This window comes from Phallusia mammillata, chromosome 5 (assembly GCF_965637545.1).
Source record: "Phallusia mammillata chromosome 5, kaPhaMamm4.hap1.1, whole genome shotgun sequence".
In the NCBI taxonomy this organism is placed as follows: domain Eukaryota; kingdom Metazoa; phylum Chordata; class Ascidiacea; order Phlebobranchia; family Ascidiidae; genus Phallusia; species Phallusia mammillata.
In genome coordinates this window covers 7,609,739-7,630,116 of record NC_137256.1, presented here as the reverse complement: position 1 = coordinate 7,630,116, position 20,378 = coordinate 7,609,739, and the positions used below count along the sequence as shown (strand labels likewise).

At 38.1% G+C, this 20,378-nt stretch overlaps 1 protein-coding gene and 1 non-coding gene across 2 annotated transcripts in view; both read left to right on the top strand.

Annotated features, from left to right (window-relative positions):
- Window positions 1-62: 62 nt before the first annotated feature.
- LOC145229022 (collagen alpha-6(VI) chain-like) overlaps window positions 63-20,378 on the top strand; it is a 35,631-nt gene continuing 15,315 nt past the window's right edge. The window contains exons 1-16 of the mRNA XM_080094269.1: window positions 63-210; window positions 2,494-2,646; window positions 2,957-3,097; window positions 3,810-3,966; window positions 12,988-13,076; window positions 13,886-14,001; window positions 15,670-15,810; window positions 16,153-16,225; window positions 16,291-16,367; window positions 16,622-16,725; window positions 16,946-17,048; window positions 17,427-17,549; window positions 17,768-17,911; window positions 18,384-18,524; window positions 19,440-19,558; window positions 20,088-20,244. Of these exons, the coding sequence (XP_079950395.1) occupies window positions 3,007-3,097; window positions 3,810-3,966; window positions 12,988-13,076; window positions 13,886-14,001; window positions 15,670-15,810; window positions 16,153-16,225; window positions 16,291-16,367; window positions 16,622-16,725; window positions 16,946-17,048; window positions 17,427-17,549; window positions 17,768-17,911; window positions 18,384-18,524; window positions 19,440-19,558; window positions 20,088-20,244 (1,635 nt within the window). The 5' untranslated portion in view covers window positions 63-210; window positions 2,494-2,646; window positions 2,957-3,006. The remainder of the gene's footprint in view (window positions 211-2,493; window positions 2,647-2,956; window positions 3,098-3,809; window positions 3,967-12,987; window positions 13,077-13,885; window positions 14,002-15,669; window positions 15,811-16,152; window positions 16,226-16,290; window positions 16,368-16,621; window positions 16,726-16,945; window positions 17,049-17,426; window positions 17,550-17,767; window positions 17,912-18,383; window positions 18,525-19,439; window positions 19,559-20,087; window positions 20,245-20,378) is intronic.
- On the top strand, window positions 12,777-12,850 carry Trnas-gga (transfer RNA serine (anticodon GGA)). Its single transcript has one exon. It is a non-coding gene; the product is annotated as a tRNA-Ser (tRNA).

Below are 20,378 nucleotides of genomic sequence, written 5' to 3'. Positions count from 1 at the left end.
AACATAAAATTAACGTTGTTCCTTTAACGTTTCGGACTATTGATCACATGGTCGTGTTCGTGCCTTGAGCGCTGTGCATGGTGAAAAGCTGCGAAAACCTTGCTTGTTTGTTTTTTAAGTTTTATGAACGGAATTTGTCCAGATGGAACTTCAAATCATTCCCAAAGCTTTAGTTCACCCAAAACATCCGGTTTAACAATTAAAAGACAGGTGAGATCGTTATTTTTGGATTTTACACAGTCATAACTCATAACCAAAATGATGTGGAATACATGCTATAGTAAAGTACAATATAGCTGGTCAACAGTGTTACTAATTTTTTTTGTTGGAATTGGTAATAAATCGTTTTTTTGGGAATACCAGCTCAGAACTAGATGTACGAAGATCAACCAGTGAGAGGCGTCTTTCTAAGAAAAACCTGTCCTTAGGACAAACCTATTGAAAACATGTCTTGTGTTTTATAATTAAACCAAAAACAAGAATAGATATTTTTTAGGGTTGGCAAGCGAAATATTTTTTTCGCTAGATGTCGCTATAGATGCGCCACATTTGTCAAAGTCCGCAAAGCCTCGTAAATTTGTCTGCAAAACTTAAATTGAGGCCCAAACTAAAAGAAACAATCCCGAAACCCAGTTCGAACCTTATTTTATAAAGAAAAATTCCTAGTTAGGCTCCCAAGTTGGCCAAATTGTGACACAATTGGTCCGGGTGTGCTAAAGGGCTGAATCAAGGCCGTTTATTTCATACTCGAGCCCAAACTCAAACCGAAATCCTTTCTCGCCTTACAACTCTGTAATGGAGGATATATTTTGATGTTTTACCTTTAAGTCGTAGCCAAGCATACTAATGATGTGACACTAAACAGTAAACATGTTAGGATCGGTTGCAAATGCCAACACAAAAACAAACTTACAAAGTCGCAAGTGGTGAACATGGCAGAAGCAATTGACAAAATTTTGGCAGAAAGTAGCAGCAATTGACAAAAGACACAAATTGGGGGTTGTTTGAAAACTGGCGAGCTGGTTTATTTAAGATGAAAATTGCCTTGTGAAATAGAATGTTGTGCAATGTTGCTTAAACCATGACGATCAAAAATATTTAAATTTCACTCAGAAAAGTGATCAGTTGGGCAGAAAAGATTAGCACATTTTCTTTAGGTCATGTCCCTAAACCGATCATCTCGAAATGGCTTCGAGAGTTGACTTGTTTACCTTCATCTGTAAAAATGATTCACGCTATAAATAACAGACTTAACGACTCGTCCTTGTAAGCAGCACAACTATAGCAATTGACGTTTATAGACCATTTCGGAGTTGGCAGCTTTGCGCCATATAACAGTTAACCCTTAAATCAAAGGGATTACAGATCAAGCATAAAAATTCTTGGTCTATTAGTCGCCATAGCAATTAACAGCAATGCTATTAGGCGTATGTGCAGATCTTATGCTCATATACCACTTTTGAGTTTTATAATTACACCACGGGTCAAGCAAGGACATTAGCTGTTAGCTTTAGCGTATGGTCGAATATGGACACAGGACATAGTTGCGCCGTCGTAAAAACGCTCGAAATTGTGGCATGACGCCTGGACGCCATCGAAATGGCCTTACTTGACGCCTGTAGTATCTGACACCTATGTACTATTTTTCGCTTTAACGTTGCCTCGACCTTGTTACATCATAAAGGAGTGGACTTGTTTTTCAACCATTCACAAAAAAAACACGTTACTACACCCAAATTTCCGCCCATTTGATTGAAGTTTTACTTGTAGCTTGAAGTGTTATCAAGACAATGTAGCAATTATAAAGCTTAAGCGGTGACTTTAAGTTTGTGTGGATCAAGGTGTTTACTGACAATCTATGACGTAACTGTTGTGTGGTTACGGCGAACCCACAGTATTTTTACGTCCGTGTTTTTAGGCTCCAAGTCACGTTTTTTGGTCAGGACAAAAAATGACTCAGTGATAGTGCAAGAAAAAATGCGAAAAGATAGCAAACATCAAAAGTGTTTTGCAACAAAAAGGTGAAAAACAGTCCCTTAACACCTCTTGTTGGAGTTTGGTAAAGGTCTCGAACTTTTGTCTAGAAACGTACGGGAAAACAAATCGCCAGTGGCGGCTTTCGGTCTCACAATACGCGGCAACAAAAAACTACATGTTTCCGATGTAGTCATTAGGCCGTTGTCACGCGTTTGACAAATGCTCATCGTGTGTGGCCTTAGCCTCTCTTGTATTTTAATTTTGTTGCAAAGCCTAGATTCGTTACGGCAATTTGATATGCCCACCCATGCGTAAAAACTGCAATCATGACCACGTGACCCAAATAGTAGCATCAAAGCATTTTCCAATGTTTATTACTCCCAAAATGAGATTCGTGCTATGAGGTGACCGCTATAGTGTTTTGTAACATGGTATTTTCTTTGGGGCGGTCTAAGCAAGAACGTCAGAGCCTATGTGTCAGGGGGCTGTGATTTATGGTTGTGCGACAATTGGCAGATTTCAGGGGCGGAAATAACCGACGAGAGCCGAGGATGGCATTGACACGACGTCTGTACTTCCGTGCTTGAGAGACGGATAGGAAAAAAGATGCAGTCGCGAAAAGTTTATAAGAGGCGACGACCGACCCCCAAAGCACAGATCATTTCCGAGGTAAGACGGGCTTAGCGTATACAACAGATGACGGCATAAGGTTTAGCCTAATGCCTACTTTGTAGATTGATGCCAATTGTTCGGAAAATTGATATTTGGTGTCATAGTGTATTACCGACTTAGCATAGAAGAAAAGAGACTCGCTTTAGCATTTTTAAGTTTCAAAATGTCAATCAAAGTTTCGTCAGCGAGAAAATACTAAAGTTTATAAGACTGAACAATTTTGTTTGAGCTCTAGTTTTTGTAAGCTGCACAATCAGTTTTGTAACTTGTATTCAAGTATGGTTTAACGTTTGTTTTATTTGTATAGTAGGCCTAGAGTCGATTTGGGCCAATTTATTGATTCTGAACTTCAGCAAGATGTTTTCCTCCATTTGGAAAATCTTCATGTTCATTGCACTCTCATGGTTGTGCACAACAGTGAAAAGTCAGCGTTTTGACGGAGTTCCAGGTATGATTGTTTGATTATTACTTTGGGCAAATCGCAACAAGACATATGCTATACTATGTGGGTGGTTATGATTCAAATATAAGGTTGAACCAAACCATATTATTCTGCGATAAATGCATTTATAAAACTGGTTGGTTGAAGGCCTGCGTAGATGACCCTATAGAAAAGTCGTATCTTTGATTAACTGTGGTTCGGTGTCAAGTTTCATGATAATTGGCTAAATAAAGTTTGGGGCTCAGTATCCCATTATTGTCCGATACATGTTCTTCGAGTTTCCATGTCAGGGGAAAATTGTGCATGGCAAACGATAATTTTCGCGATTGGGTCGTGATCTGGTAATATGTACTCAGTATGGTTACCCAAATACCATTGTTTTACACATACACAAAGTAAGTTACGCCGCTATCAACCATTCCTAATTTTGAATATTTTTGTATTTTAAATGTGCTACCCACGCACGTAGTTATGGCCAAGTGCGACACAAGACTTTATATTGTTACCCATTTGAAAAACCGTTCGAGTAACATTTGAATGACAAGCACCAAAGCAAATGTGCCCGTCTGCTTTTATCACAAAATTACGCTCATGGTCTTTATGTCAAGAAATCAAATGTCGAAGTCACATGGATGCAAGCCCGTAACATTGCCTGTGTTCCTTTAAGGTTTAAACTACTCAAATTTTCTATTCTGAATGACCGGTTTTTGATTTTCAGGTTGTCGTACAACAAAACTCGAACTTGTGTTTGTGGTGGACGGATCAAGCAGCGTGTCACGTGATGACTTCCGACTTGCCAAACAATGGATCCACAACATGACCTTAAATTTTGACGTTAGTCCGGATACAACCAGAGTAGCAGTTGTACAATACAGGTCTGTGTAAATTTGTATTCGGTGCGCAGTGTGCTTTATTTGCATATTTATGGTGTTATAGAGTTTGCAACGGGTTCGTCCTGTACATCACTTAGCGTTACTAAAAGCGTATTGCTAAAAAGTTGGGTGGCATTTGTTCAGTAAGCGGGTGTACGCTAATGGATTGTTAGAGCTGGAATGCTTGGTAGGTTGTGTTCTGGTTTGGCCAAGGTTAATTGCATAGCAGGACAGCGAAAAAAGTAAAGTATAATGGGATGGCAAGGGATAATACGGTTTAAAGCAGGCTTCTTACGTTTATAGAGAAGCGTGTACTTGCAATAATGCGATTTTTTGCTAATGAAGCATATACGCTGTTTAGTTTAAATGCAATTGACCTTACTAGTAAAGGGTCTGTAGAATGTAGATATTTCTAATCTGTTACCAAAAGCAAAGTGTTTTTGCAAAACATTATATCATTCCCAATATAGTACACCGAAAAAATGAAATTCTTAATCAAAACTATTGTTGTTTTATAAGTTCATATTTTTCCACTTTCTGTTGGCCGTGGTATCTGTACACTTTAGCATCCTACCTTCCTGTTAGTTGCGGTTTCCCGACACACTCAGGCTTTCACCCGAGTCCTCGGTTAATGTGATCACGTCATCGCCTCTCTAAGGAGCTTTCCATTTGCAGCTACGTGTTTTGTAATTGACAATTTGTGCGGAAGGTTTAGCTTGTCGAATGCCCTGAACAGTTTTTGCCATTACAATATTGCCATTTGATATACGGTGCTATGATGGCTGAAGAAGCATACGTTTTTCCGGTCTTGCTTACAATTGTAACTGTGTTTTGTCCAATTTCTTGTCCTTATCATAGATGATATGCCATTTTTTCGGTTGTTTAAACGCGGTATGTAAGTTTAAAGGTTTTTCAAGTGCAAGGAACTCGACTATTTTTAATCTTGAGACCTATATGTCTCCACTTGGGCGACATTTAAGATTTTTTAGGTGATTAGGTGGTACATAGGCGAAAAGGGTAGGGAAACACTGTTTTAAACGCTGTTTCGGTAATTGCACCGTTTTGTGCAACCAACTGCCGTGAACAGCTTCATTGTCTGCAAAAGGTTGTGGTAAACTGTAAGTCCACCTAAACGACACAAATTATGGGAAAATCAAAATACTTCAACTTGAGGTATTTCCCGTAACAGAAGACTGCGTGAAGCTCGTTTATAAACCCGCTTAGGACAAACTTGTTAACATGTGTGTCATTGGAACAATACGTGTAAAAAATGTTCCTTCAACCTTATGTAAATGACGGGGCGTTACTATAAAATACTTTAAAATGAGCAGCTAAAAACTGGCGACATTTGCGCTTTGGGCGTTAGCCATTTGTTGGGTAATTGAGTAAAACTCTTTGGAATGCACGAAGTTTGAATACAGTGTAAATACCCTTTTTTGTTTGACCTGATCGAGGTAGCGCATTCAACATGTCGAACACTTTAATTCTTCTTTGACGGACATTGGGTATTTTGACATGAAGTGTTTCCTCTAACATTTCAGTCGCTACATACGCATAAGCAATAAGTGCAGTAGGGTTTCTGAGCGATTTTAGATGTCCATCACTCTGTAGCCACACAATAGTCTATACTAGATTTTTGTTTGCTGCAAGGTTTCCTTGTAGATCTATTTACCAAACGGTTTGTTGAGATAATGTTGCGCTATGATTTGATTTATAAAGGTATAAAGGTACTCTCGTTCCTAAACTGAACATAATTTCGCTCATGGCAAAGGCCTTTTTATCCAGGATATATCTTTCGTGAGGTTTTACTTCGGGAATTAAGTGTCAAATAAAACTCGGGACTTTTGTTGTCGACCCGCTTAGTGAAGCAGAACGACAACACACCATGGCTGGTGGTGTCTGAGATTGTTTAGGAAATCTGTGCGCTGTTTTATCGGGAAAATCAAATGGGTTTCTTGTAACTTTGCAATGTGGAGTAAACCCTTAGATGTTGTGTTTTTCGGGACGTTTTGATGGGACGGTTTTGCCTCATTTGATGTGTATGCATTTCGGCAGGATAAAAGGCTATCGTCTCAAGTGAAGAAGTTTGTACCAAATTAAGTCCTTCGGTCTTTGAAACACTGTTGTGTTGCATTAAACTCGGCTAAAACATCTTGTTTAGAATGTATAGGACGTCGAAACGTCGGTGCAAAAATATAATTGCTATACGAGCTCTATAAAATTGATATTATGCCTGGCAGTAACAGCTTATAATAGGCCTATACAGGTTTTTTTTTAAAGGTTTGGTTTGGGTGACCGCTAAGTAGTTTTAAGAGACCGCAAGTGTTTCATTTAAATACCAAAAAATAGCCATATTTGCTTAAACGGGAATTTTGGGAAACCGCTGGAGAAATTTGAACACCTTAAAAAAACACTGCCTATATCTTTTTTGTGTTTGGAAAAAAACATTCCGTTTTGCCGCCGAATTTCTGTTGAATCCATTATACATGTAAACTAGTCCGTTGTAACATTTCTAATTGCATAAATAACCCTAAACAGGACATGCACTGTACCCATTCACTTTGCTATGTAACCCTAGAGACACCGCACTTAGTTAGAAGCTATGTGGTAAATACAGCGGTCCGGCGAAAGTTTGTCTTTCCAGCTCCGACCAATTTACTGATTCTTGTGGTCTTTTGCAAATTGCACGTTTAACTGAAAACTTGCATTTTCGTGGAATAACGGTTCGTTGCTGCTTTTTGCTTATTTAGCAGTATTGGTGATTCTGTCGCTAGTATAGGGAGAATCGTAAACGGTCGTTGGTAATATTGTGACATACCTACTACAGAAAATTAGTTCAAACTGCAATTATGTACGAGCAAAAGCTGGAAATGCGTTTCGCAGAAATGTTAGCTTTTGTCCCCACAAAAATCTGTAAAATTTAGGCCAATTTGGTTCATTTTTGAAAACTTATGTTGCATTGTTCTCTCCACATAACACTGGCTTAAAAAAAACAAGTTTAAGAAATTAAACCAACCAAAATCTAATTCAAACTCTAGCAAACAGAACGGTTCGTTTTACAGTGCTTTAGTTGTGAATTACCCATAACAGATGGGCTTAAAATAGTCGCATTACATAAAGCCCAGCCACGGGTCGTAATTTGCCGGAACAGGCAGTTCGCAATGTGGCGATGCTACCATGAAAGCACACCTGTCGTGCTAACACGTTGTACTGAACCTAAATCCTTTGCCGCTCCCTATAATGCAAACTATATGAGTTGTTATACCAACCAGCCATTACTATAATATTATGGTATCAACAGATTGTCGGATTGTGCGTTACAATGCTCATTGTCTTGTTTTAGAATGCTTGCATTGTTTTTTGGTAATGAACCCGCATGTCTACTTGTGAAGGGTCATTGCGCCAACAAATCCGTCAGCCGGTATCAATTTTTGACACAATTTTGGGGTGAAAGCTCTCAATATCCGGTTTCATGGTACTATTTTTCGTTATTGTCTTTAAATCAGGTTTCCCATTCCAACTGGTGTTTGGCGTTGGTGGTTCCGAATTTTAAGTCATTGACATGTTTAGTGGTTAGTTGATGGTTTGTTAAAACTGACTTTAATTCGATTAGTTGGTGGTTTGTAAATATGCAGTGATTATTTCGGGTATAAACGACCTCTCTACTTTGGTAAATGTATTTAGTCATGAGAAAGATTGGCTTTTAAACTTCAACATCGAAGGCACTAGCTGTTATCAGGGTTAAGGGGCTGACACACCTGCCTATATTTGTAACATATTCTATGCGTGGCTTTGAATGCAGATCAGGGCGTGGGGCGAATAACATTTGCATTGACATCTGTTTAGCTTAGCGGGTAAATTGGCGATGAAAAGGACATCATTGTTACTAAGTGCATATTCGGGGGCTACAACTATTTACCCGCTAAATAGATGTCAATGCAAATGTTGTTCGCCACCCCCGTGAAGAAATCTCAATACAATCACAAACTACGCCCTTTACAGCATTCAAAGCCACGCGTAAAATATGTTTAGCCGACAAACATTGGCAGGTGTGCCAGCCCCTTACCCCTGATAACAGCTTCGGTATGTCTTGGTCTTTTTTTACCATCAGCAAATCTCTTTGAACGTTCGTTTTTGCGGAACATTTCTAGAAACGAGATCAAGCTTCGATAACTTGAAAACCCATTTAGCGGTGAAATATGGAATTTTGTCGACCGTTTTTTTTTTCACCCCACAGCTAAAGCTGTAATTCACTTTAACTTTTAAACTACAATTAAATGCCCACAGATGAAAGAAACACCGCGACAATTGAAGTTGGTTTGTTTGGGTTTGAAAACCCAATTTGTCACTTTTTACGAAACTTTGTTGTCACAATCTCCAATAGGGTATGATGTCACTATTCGATGACGTAATACACTAATATCGCAACCTACCAGGCACCTCACTTTGGTGCAAAACAATGTAAATAAAAACAATATTTTCACAAAAAGAAAAAACGTATTTGGTGTAACTTGATTTTTCTCGAAAAAGGCTTTCAGATTTGGAAAAGTTTTTGGAAAGCGTTGGCTCTATTCCCGCTTTTTAGGGTTCACGTTCAGGACACCGTATTTCACATGTTTCCCAAACCACTTGGCATGAAATATCTGCACCATTTCCTCAAGGCGTGGAAACAACCCGATATGAACCCTCTTTACCTTAAATCGTTTCCTCACTTTGACAGTCACCGGTTGGCAAAATGAAATCGACCGTTTGAGCCAAAATCCGCAGTGGCATTTAACAATAAACACGTTTCCTGAATAGGAAAGTGAAAACAAATAAGGAATGGGTTTGGTAATGTACGCTTTGCGACACATGTTTTACAATTTGTTTCGAATAGAGGTTCATTTTAATGTGCAGTAAATCTTAGTAAATCCAAAACCGTCTGGATCAAAAAATTGCCTGAATTAAGCGAAGATTCGGATTAACCGATATTGACTAGTTTAAGTCTTACCACATTACCAATTATTTGCACCTCAAGTTTTGTTCCAATTTGGTGAAGATCCGAATTAACCGAATCCGGTTTAACCGAGGTTTACTGTATTTTTATCACCAGAATTTGGCAAACTGTACAAATGAATTTGGCAAACTGTACATTTGTACAAATGAGAATGCCCCAACCAAATATTCGAACTTTATACAAGTACCGCAACCAAAATAGAATAAATTTGTAATTTCTTTGGAGATAAAACCATTATTACACACTGGAAGCCATTGCTTTGTACATTACTAATTAGACTTAAGCCTATTTGGCGATATTACTGAGCAACCGCCGATCCAGGCTTACAATCCAATGACCTTATTGACCTTTTCCATCCTTCGTTGCTTTGCACAACTGCATCAGGTGTTTTGTAGCCCACACACACACACGGGTGCAGGAGTATTTACAGGTTAGTGTTCGTTACGTCGCGTGCTGGACTGCAAAGATTTTCGAGTGATAGTGTTAAACTGGCTGACGACATAACTACGTCATTGCACCATATCTCTTATTTTCTTTCTCTTTATTTTTGCTCGACAGTGAAAAAAAAGTAGCCATGGACTGCCAGTTTAATTAACAAATATCGTGGACCAGTCCTTTGTTAGGTAAAAATAAAGAAAGCATCTACAACAAGGATATTGGCTTGAATATATTCCCTCAAAACAGCATTTCAAGAGTGATATCAAATAACTGACAGATAACTGGCCAATGACTTGGATAAGCTTTTTTCGTATTGAATATACAATAAATTATATGCAACTTATTCCAGTTTATCACCAAATATAATTAACGTCTTGTAGACCACCTACAAAGTGATCATGGACCACTAGTTAAGAACCACTGGCATAATGCTTAACCTTAAACAGGGTTTAAATAAGTCTTGCGACACAAAAATCTTTAATCGCTTTTCGCGAAAGTTGGCAATGTAACCGCCATAAGAAAGTAAAAAAAACTGTTTAGTTTTCCAAAAAAAGGACTCAATTATTTGTGCTGTTACGTCATTATGTGTAGTATAACAGTTCGTGAACGCGTTCAGCTTAAAACACAGTATGCTTTAATGTTCTTGGGTTTTAAAAGAACTTGTTTTTTGGCACATCAACTCTTTTCCCTCTTTAATGTGATGCAGTATCAGTGACAACAGTCAGCCCAACCCAACCCGCCTTATCTGATGCGTGACAGCAAAACCTGTGTTTGTTGTGGTGTTGTGGGGTCAAAGTTCATTGGTTTGGCGGTGCAAGTGAAAATCAAGCGCTACTGTCATGATGAAAGTGGTTAACTGAATCCAGCATTGGTTAATAGATGTTTAGGGAAAACGTTCATGAAATATGATGTGGGTTTAAAGTTTTTAAGTACATTGAACCATGCCTAAAAGGTTACAACGTCAAAATCTTAAATTCGACCCAAAAGGTCAAAGATAAAACCGTTCAAAAATAGATATTTTAAATTGATCACTATAAAACAAAATTGTAGAAAAAAAGAACACTTGTAATATTTCTTTCATTTGTTTGCGTTTACTTGTACCCACCAAAATATTTACATACGTTTGCGCTAAGGCGGTCCTAACCTTTATACAGTGATCCCATGTTTACAGTAACCGACCACCACTTACACTTAACTCATGCGTGAATTTCAGTAACTTTCACACACAATAGCAAATCGTCACTAAGACGCCGTTTTCGTGTTCAGAGCAGCCCATAACCGCTTGTATAAGTTCCCACCATGTATTGTTTGCATTCGGATTTGCTGCACAAAGCTTCTATTTTTCGTGCTTGCGTCCCATGAAGCTTATTCCCTGACCTTAACGTCAATCTAGGTGCGGTAGCGTTATTTTGGATGCGAGGTACGTCGTTTCACGACAAGCGTACGGGACCATAGTGCTTTGAATATTATGTACATAGGGTTCAATATCTGTCATCTTTCACGTAAAATGGTGTTTGGTCGAGGAGAAATGAATCGGTCGTTAAAAGTGCTTGGTATTTTTTCGCGCTTCGCAGACACCACAATAATGTCTGAAAATCTAAAAGTCTCGCCTTGCCGACGACTCTGGACAATGTTTGTTGCAGTTTCGCAACCGCTGGGTAATACGGGTGGCGTAAAATGTAATTGCGCGGTATTTACTTTCTACTACTGTATAAACATGTCAAATTGAACAGACATGTAAAACGTGTGTAGAAAATAGATGTTGTTTTTTTCGTAGCTCCCCAATTCAAAAGTAATTTCGTAAGCTTGATTTTCACCAAACATTACACTTTAGTATCGCAAAACGCTGCTTTGCAACCAATCTAAATCCAGGCCAAATTGATAATAATTCGTCCATCTTGTTAATGGTCGCATTTGTTCACAGCACAAACTACCTTTACCCCAAACAAACTTCTCATGTACCTTAACCGTTTGATTTCTCACAAATGTTACGCAAATTAACCAGAAATCAACTGTGAACAGTCAAACACGCTGCTATGATGAATCACAAAATGCCTTCACCGTCAAGTTTTTGTTGTTGAGCTTTGGGTCTTTGATTCGCTTGATGCGCAGCAAAGGGCCTTTGCAGTAGAAAATCGAGTTGTAGCATCTTTGTCGTTTGTCAAATTTGCCACGCTGACAGTTGTATTGGCTTCGACCCAACGCTTGCAGTCATTTGGAAGGATTGTAGTCAATATAATTTGGCGCTCCCTGCATGTTTTCTATTGCCCTGGTTAGATTGCGTTGTAATAAGCCTGTTTTTGAAACGGAAAAGGGGCAACATTTGTGTTTACGTTAAGAAGGCAAATTTTGTACAGGCGCAAAAAGGACAAGAATAAAACTTAGACACCCCTTGCGTTAATATGTACTGGTTGCTAATGTCGTATTTTGTTTTATGGTACCTATAATCACAGCATTTAGCATTTTACCCTATACGTGCCGGCGCTCATGACATGGCTACATCGTTCATTAAAAAAGATCACAAGCAAATATTTAGTAGATTTTTTTGCAGTTTTGGCTTGACATCAATATCGCAATGACATCTAGAACACTATAGGCGGCAGTGATTGTTAAAACTTCTGCAGCAAAAATGTACTCGTTGTATGCAAACTCTTTGGTAGTATTGTTTGCAGTGAACAATTTATCTCTCAAGACATATTTACGTGATATGTTTCATACCGCACAAAATAAGGCACTTTTGAGTTTAATAAATCAACCCATAACGTAACACGAATCCCAGCAGCTTGGATCACACGTGACTTGAAATTGGGTACTTACAGGCTCAAATTATCGCTTTAACATCTGTGCGAGTGTAGTTTTTGCAATCTGACCTCTTGTTTTGCAGTCATGACCTTTTTCCATCCATTACCTTTGCAAAACATTGCAACATATGCATAGACAAGTCAATACGATCTCATATAGTTGCAAACAACTTCACAACTTGACCACAACTCCCTGTTGCACAAAAACATCAGGATTGCGGTTTTCCTATCACTTAAATTGTATTAATCACTTATTTTGTGGCTCTATGTTTATTTCAGTAGCGCCTTAGTATGCCCCTATGACGTCTGTTTGTTACGTCATAGAGGGGTTGTTTGTCTCCAAGGTGCTTTGAGTCGTTAATAGTGCGATTAGGTCCTAATGCTTGGGAAATTAACAAGCTATATACTTGCTGTGTTGTGAATCACAGAGAATTTTCTGATTACAACTTTTTTACATATATATTGACTCATGTACTATTAGGAGTAATTATTTACTCTTCTAAAAAATCGAGTGTTTTGTTGCCCAATTCGTATGTTTAATATATATCTCATTCGACTTTCGGCGGTTTCTCCACTGAGCCTGTGTAGCTCAGTTGGTAGAGCACGAGTCCCGGAAAGACTTCTGTCGTGGGTTCGAATCCCACCACAGGCTAGATTTCTGTGCCTTGCCGTAATGCTTGGGAGACCAGCTGATTCGGTACACGCCTTAAACATGCCTGGCGTACTATGATTTCTCTTGTATGTGTTGTTTACGCAATTAAATAACCATACATTGTATATTTCATGCAGCACTGAACCCCGTACGGAGTTCGAACTCGACTCTTACGAGGATTCGCGCGGAGTAGTTCGAGGAATCAATCACATGCAACACATGTCAGGTATATCTGAGAATGCAAAGTATTTTAACAGAATCGTATTACTGAAAAATTAATGAACGTAAGGCAAATGATATAATGCTGCACATGCTATACACCAGCAGTGTTCATCAACCTTTGCGGAAGCCCCATGAACTATTTTAATTAATACAACTATTTAGAGGTTTTTTAGACCGGTTAGCAGACATGAAATTGAAATGTTATGCTAAAAACTGCAAAAGTAAATTCATATTTATAAGAACACGAAACAATTAGAAAACAGTGGTACATGGTATGTTATCATACACGTGTTAAAAATTATGCATTCTTATACAACTTGTTTGGTTAAACCAGTGGTTCCCAACTTTTATCGCCTTCCTCACTTAACAATTCAAAACGTGTACATTCCTCCCCAATAGACTACAAATAGAATGCTAAACCATACAAAGATAATTTCAAATTGGTTGTTTATTAACTTTATGGGTTCAATTCTTAGAGCTGAAGTGTCTTTTTGCAAAACACATGTACAAAAAATTAAAGTAATTTCCTACCCTAAAGTTTTGACATTCCTGCTCGGTTGGAACCACTGGGTTAAACCCTTATGCAACCCTCGCTACCCATGCGCCCCTGTGTCTGTTGTGGTCCACCTTGAGGTTAACTAAGGGATGCTACACTCCCTTTACCCTTTAAACCTAATTTCGACAAGAATTTTAGTTTCCCAGGCACTATTGGATTTCCAAGTACACTATATTCAGTTTTTATTTTTGAGAGTTTCCTTTTTTTGTAATGTTTGCGGGTTTCCTTTAATCCATTATTACGTCATTGCGCCACAGGAAACACACAAACTGGAAAAGCGTTGCGTTACGTCATCGACCAGGTGTTCGTGAGAGCTCGACCGGGTTCATCCAAGGTCGCGATCGTCATCAGCGATGGACGAAGCCAAGACGAGGTATATCCTGAGCGTTAGAACCAAACCTTTTTTACAGTCTTTTGTTAAAATATAAAGGATGCCACTAAATTTAAAAGAAAAAAAAAAAACATTTCCAGTCAGTGTTTTACATATAACTTTCTTGGCTATATGAAGCAGGCAAAATTGCAGAAATGGATATTAAAAACTACATGCTATTGTTTAAAATGTCGCATTCTGTGTTAGATATTACGAAATAAACCCGGCTTTTGATACCTTAGCACCAAGACTTTTCAGTATGAAGGTTTTGAAACGTTTTTGATACATTGACATAGATTTGATTGTTGGCTAAACGCATGCTGTTCAAAATTAGTTGTGAACTTTTTTGGTCACGGGCTTTTCATAACCACTATAAACATGACAGATTTTAATATTGTACAGTTTAATACAATACGACCTATTCAAATCGCTCTGTGCCTTAATGAAAAAGTTTTCACAGACAATTTTGGTGTGCTTATAAAAACGTGACGGCGTGCTCAAAAACAAACCCAACCCGGGCTATTTCCATCACTTTAAGCTTTCCATGGGTCTTCAGTCCAACCTAAACCTCCGTATAAGTGTCAAAGAGCCACTAATTTCCGATGCATGTCTGTTTATTTGTGGTGTTTGATGCTGGGAAGTTGCCAGTTCCAAAAGTAGATTTCAAGACAAAAATCAAAGTAATAGCTTCAACTTGTCGATTTGCATTGTTTATCAGGCTTTTCCATCTCTTATCGGCCTGTCTTTCATCTTAAACTTACGGAATCGTTGAAATCGTTATCTAGAATGCAAACCACTCTGACAAGTTGCGAAAATAAATTGCGCTCTTTCCGTATCTTTAGCCGCCTTGCGTGAAACCGAATCAGCTGTTGCTGTTTGTACGAATGCTTGGACACTGTGGGTGGTATTAAATTGAATGGTAAACATTGCGAATGCTTTTGTTAAACCTTATTTAGCCTTTTGCAAGAAACATTGACTTGAAATGAAAACAGTTCAATTGCGCTAATTTTTTGACGTGTGATTTTTGGTGCCTTTGGTGCCTAAATTATTTAATAATTGTGCAAGGTTGTACAAACTACAAACACATAGAAACTCAAGAGGAAAGAAAATCGTGTGAAAAGGTTCCAATAAACGTTCGACAAAGCGAACACTGACAAATCACCTACAAACAATCGCATAGGCAATAACACACTCAAAGAACAATCCTACAAACAGTCCAACAAATCAATGCACACACAATTTCAAGAACAAACGGACACTTACAAATCACCTACAAACAATCGCATAGGCAATAACACACTCAAAGAACAATCCTACAAACAGTCCAACAAATCAATGCACACACAATTTCAAAAACAAACGGACACTTACAAATCACCAACAAACAACCGCACACACAATAACACAAAAAAACCACAGACAATAGGACACCTACAAAAAGAAACCCAAACAATAACTCCGAACCCACATACACAAACGTACACAACAAATGAACACACACACAATTTCATCATATATAACATACAAACAAAAAAACAATATAGCAGCGCCGACAAACACTCAAGCCCGCACACTTGAAGCCCACTGAACCCAGGAATCTAAATATAAGTAAAGCTTACGTCAGTATAACCTTCTACCACGCACCTTGTTAACCCCACGTATGCTATACAGGCAAAACAAGCGGCCGCGGCCTTGCAGACTGAGGGGATCGCTACTTTTGCGGTGGGCGTCGGTGATATGACGTCATCAGGTGGTGTGAGCGAGTTACGTCAGATCGCCAACATGGCTGACGACTCCGATAGCGTGTTCATGGTAAGGATTTTGGGTTCTTTGTTAGTTTTAACATTTAAATTGTTTTACCCTGATAAAGGCGACCTGTATCGGAATAAATATACGTTTGCCAGAAGAGCTCTATAAACTTGATATTATGTCTGGCAGCAATAGCTTATGTATTGTTTTACCTAATTCTGTTAAAAAACGTGATAGTTGCCGTGATGGAGACATTTCAGAAAATAATAAAACTAATTCTATATAGATCGCCTATTTGGAAGTTTAGGAGATTAGGTTTGATACCCTTAAGCGCATGCCAGGATTTAAACCTCTGGTCTTTACACTCCTATTTACAACAAAAATACATAAATATTTACTATACAGGTAGAAGATTTCCAATCTATCGGCAAAATTCAGGAGAAACTTATAGAAGCGGTTTGCGAACAAACAGTTAAAGGTAAATAGTAAATAGCTAAACGTTTTCTGGATTAAAATTATGGTTTTGCCCTTTTTGATGTTTAGAATGTCCTACTGCGAAAAACGACCTTGCTTTTGTGATTGACGCTTCGTCCACGATTGGCTATGAAGACTTTGCAAAGGTACCTTATCTGTTTTATATTCTGAGGTTCTGAAATACTGTTCTTGTACACTTGGCATACAAGGTGTTTCGTATTGAGCTTTTTTTATAGCTTATTACTATAATTTTGGCCAAGTTTATGCTATAACGCAACACCATTGTTTTTCTAACTGCGGTTATTCTCGCCATACGCCAACCACACATGTTTATTCCGCATATATATGTGTCAGTTAGAGTAACTTGATTTTTTTTAATTTTCGGACTGTCCTGTCGTAGGTTAAGGCTTGGATGAAAAATATCGTGAACGCGTTCGATATTGGACCGGATCAGACCAGGGTTGCTGTGATCCAGTACAGTACTTACGTACAAGAGGAATTTAAGTAAGTTTGGTAATAAAACGTTTGGTAAACAATTGGTAATAAAACGTTGGAAACCAGGTAAAATTTGCAAGAACGTTTTCAAGCATTTTTTAACACAACAAAATCTAAAATGTAGGACTGCTTTAAACTGCTATCATCTCCATAGTGTAATCTACCTCACTAAAACTGTTAATATGACATGAGTAGCAGTAGCTCTTTAACTTTACTTTGTACTTCATAGTTTTGGTCAACTGTTGTCGAAGGAGGAAGTTCTAGCTGCAATTGATCGTATGGATTACGTGATGGGTGATACACACACTGGGGACGCTCTTATGTATTTGCTGGTAAGTTGCCTGTTGTTTTTACGGTTATCTCAGTTTGCATAAACACATTTAGGCAACCACTTGACTGATTGGTCTGAAATTTGCGGCATTTTATGACATAAAGATCTTGCAAGATATGCAAACTTTGCGGGTTCGATTCCCGTCGTAAAATGTATGTTATTATTGCTACTCTAATATACTTAACATTTTTCATTAATGCTTTGGGTGTAGGACTTAAATACGGTGAAATTAGATAATTAGAAGTTCGTTCGGTAAGTGGACTAGGGTCAACCATTATTCTGTCATCATATTTTTGTCATCAAACAATTTTGCAAAAATGACCTGTCTTTGAAAGTCTTCTTGCATGTAACACATATGCTTGAACTGATTTGCTTTTAGAACGCGGTATACACAGAAGGAACAGGCGATCGACCGGACATCCCAAACATCGCCATTGTAATGACCGACGGAAAAGCTCAGGAGCGACATCTGGTGGAAACTGCAGCGCGGCGCGTTCACGATGTAAGAAGAAATTAGAATGCGACATCCAACAATAATAAATTAGCTGTTTTAGTTTTCACTAAAGCAATAATGCCATTTTTGATTCCAACAAATTAATGATTTGAATTCTGGAAATGCCAAGGAATTTTATGTTCTGGCCTGGCGTGTTTTGTGTAGCTTGTAAAATCTGGCCTTTATGCCTTTGTTCACAGTAAAATGGTTTATGTTTTAATTTTCAGGCTGGGATCACCGTATACACTGTAGGTGTTGCCGATTACAGTTTGGAGGAAATTCAAGTCATTGCGTCAGACCCCGACGAAAATTACGTCATCGAAGCGTTGGACTTCGATTTGATCGAAATGAAAAGGCTGGGACTGATCAAGGTAAAAACAACAAAACGATTCATGTGATCAATATACTAGTCAGCATGTTTGTTTAAAGCGCCAGTATGCAAGTTTATTTATCACAAGAAATATAAACTAAAGTGTTTTAGTTTTACAAAACTTGTTGTTTTTGGCTGAAAAAACATAACGCGCTTTTAAAACAGTTTAAAAGTTTTGCATTTCGAATGCTACGTGCAGACAGTGCTCACTGTTTCGGCCTGTAAGGTCTGATCAGTGTATAGCTTGTGACTTGATGCTTTCCAAACTGATATTTAGATGTAAAACTTATAAGTTATTGATTTTATGCACTGATATAGTCCAGTCGACTTATATCTTTAGCCAACTATAGTTTTACTATTTAGGACTTTGATGTTTAATTCAACAAAAGAGGCAATGTGGTCGGGTTGTGCATTTTAGAACATCAACTTTAAATTAAGAAACCTTGACAAACTTTCTAATTACTTTTTTTCAGAGCATTTGTAGTGAAACGGAACAAACTTGTCCGTCAACCAGCGCCGAAATTGTTTTTCTTATCGATGGTTCCAACTCGATCGGTTACGATAACTTTCAGAAGCTCAAACTGTGGATGAAAAATATTGTCGATGCTTTCCAGGTAAAATCTTCTTATTAAAGAACGAGTGTAATGTCCCAACCTTGCTTACATGTGCCTCTAAGGTACAAATTTTCAAACAAGTTTTCTGTTAAAATGAAAAATGCCAGTGAAAAAGTTCCAATGCTTTGTTTTCAACCAGCCGTACTGAGGATAGGTGCCACCATGCTTTTTCAATGATTTGATCTTAGTGGTCACCTATGGGACTTGACTAAACCCAAAACAAATCCACAAAATAGGCTCTAATTAATTAGGTGACAAATACAATGCATTTCGCGGTACGTATTACTGTGGATAAAGCGAATAATGTCCACGTGATCATGACAGTTCGTCTATAAGCAGGGTTGCCATACCGTCCTTATTTCTAAGATTTGTCCTTGTTTTGAAGGGGTGTGTCTTAGAAAACTTCATTGTCCTTATTTCTAAGAAATGTCCTTATTTTTTACTGTAGTCCTTATTTTGTCTTATTTTCAACAATTACTGCAGTCAAATCCCTGCTACAGGGAAAAGTAAACCAAGACCTGAGCTGTCGTGAGATGCACGAAGTATTTTCTACGAACAAGAAGTTGCTGGAACAGATTGTTTCTGGCCAAAATATTGCAAATATTATGTCATGGCTCATATAAAAGCAAAGATTTGTTCAAAAATGTTTGTTTCGTTTCGCATACAAATTTAATTTTTCGGTTGTCCTTATTTTTGGTTTAAGTCGATGGCAACCCTGTCTATAAGCAACAATTTTTCTTTTTTTAAATCTAAAACGCACCTGATTATTTAACCACATAATGTCATGTAGCGCTTTTGTATTCTCAACTTATTTTATCGCTTTGCCTTGATGTTGGTTCGAGTCGTTCCTATTAAAATACTTGACTCTGACTTTTCGGGTTAAAGGTCTTGTTTACGACATTATTTCACATATAGATCGGGCCTGACTACACAAGGGTGGGTGTTGTCCAATTTACCGAGTCGCCTCATCTTGAGATTGGCCTCTCTGATCACGAAGCCACACAGTCTGCTTTGATGGCTATCCAGGAGATAAGGTAAGAACGAATCTATTACCTCGAATGTGTACGCTATATCTCAAGAGTCCAATTATTGTTCATAAAGGGTCAAAACAGTTTAAATTTTGTTGTGCTGTCTGTACTGTAAAACAAATTTTCCGGTTTTATTTTTGCATTTGAAACAGTAAGTTATGAATTATTTGTTGTAAGTTTTAAATTTACACACAAAATTTTCAGGGATTTAAACTTTGTATCCATTATTATTTTTAGTACTGTTTTTGTTCAGATTATATTTTCTTCATTTCAACTAATTTATTTCAAATATTTAATCGTGAAAACAACGGCCCGAATAGACGTAAAAAGCGACATGCTTTATTTTTCAAACGTTTCGGCAAATGCTCATGCCATCATTAGTGATGTATAAGCCACATCAGTTACACCCGTTTATATACACCTTAGTCACGTGAAGGAATGATTATTTCAGATAAAAGTTTAATTTTGACGCTTTCACACAATTACCGAACACCGTTTCAACTTCAACCGCCCCACATTCTTTTTTGTAAATCAGGTACAAGCGAGGAGGAACAAACATTGGTCGTGCAATCGACTTCACTATCAACCGCGTTTTCTCCGAATCACGTGACAATGTACCTCGAATTCTCATCACACTCACGGACGGACAGTCGCAAGATGACGTCACTCGGGCTACGCAACGTGCAGAAGAGGTACGCCATGTTTTTTCGCTTTACACTAATAAAAAGTCCAAATTCGTACTGTGGACATTTATCTGCTTTGCTTGAGACAAACCAGTGCTATGTAACACTTTATGTATTAGACCAGTGTTTCTTAACCTTTTTCC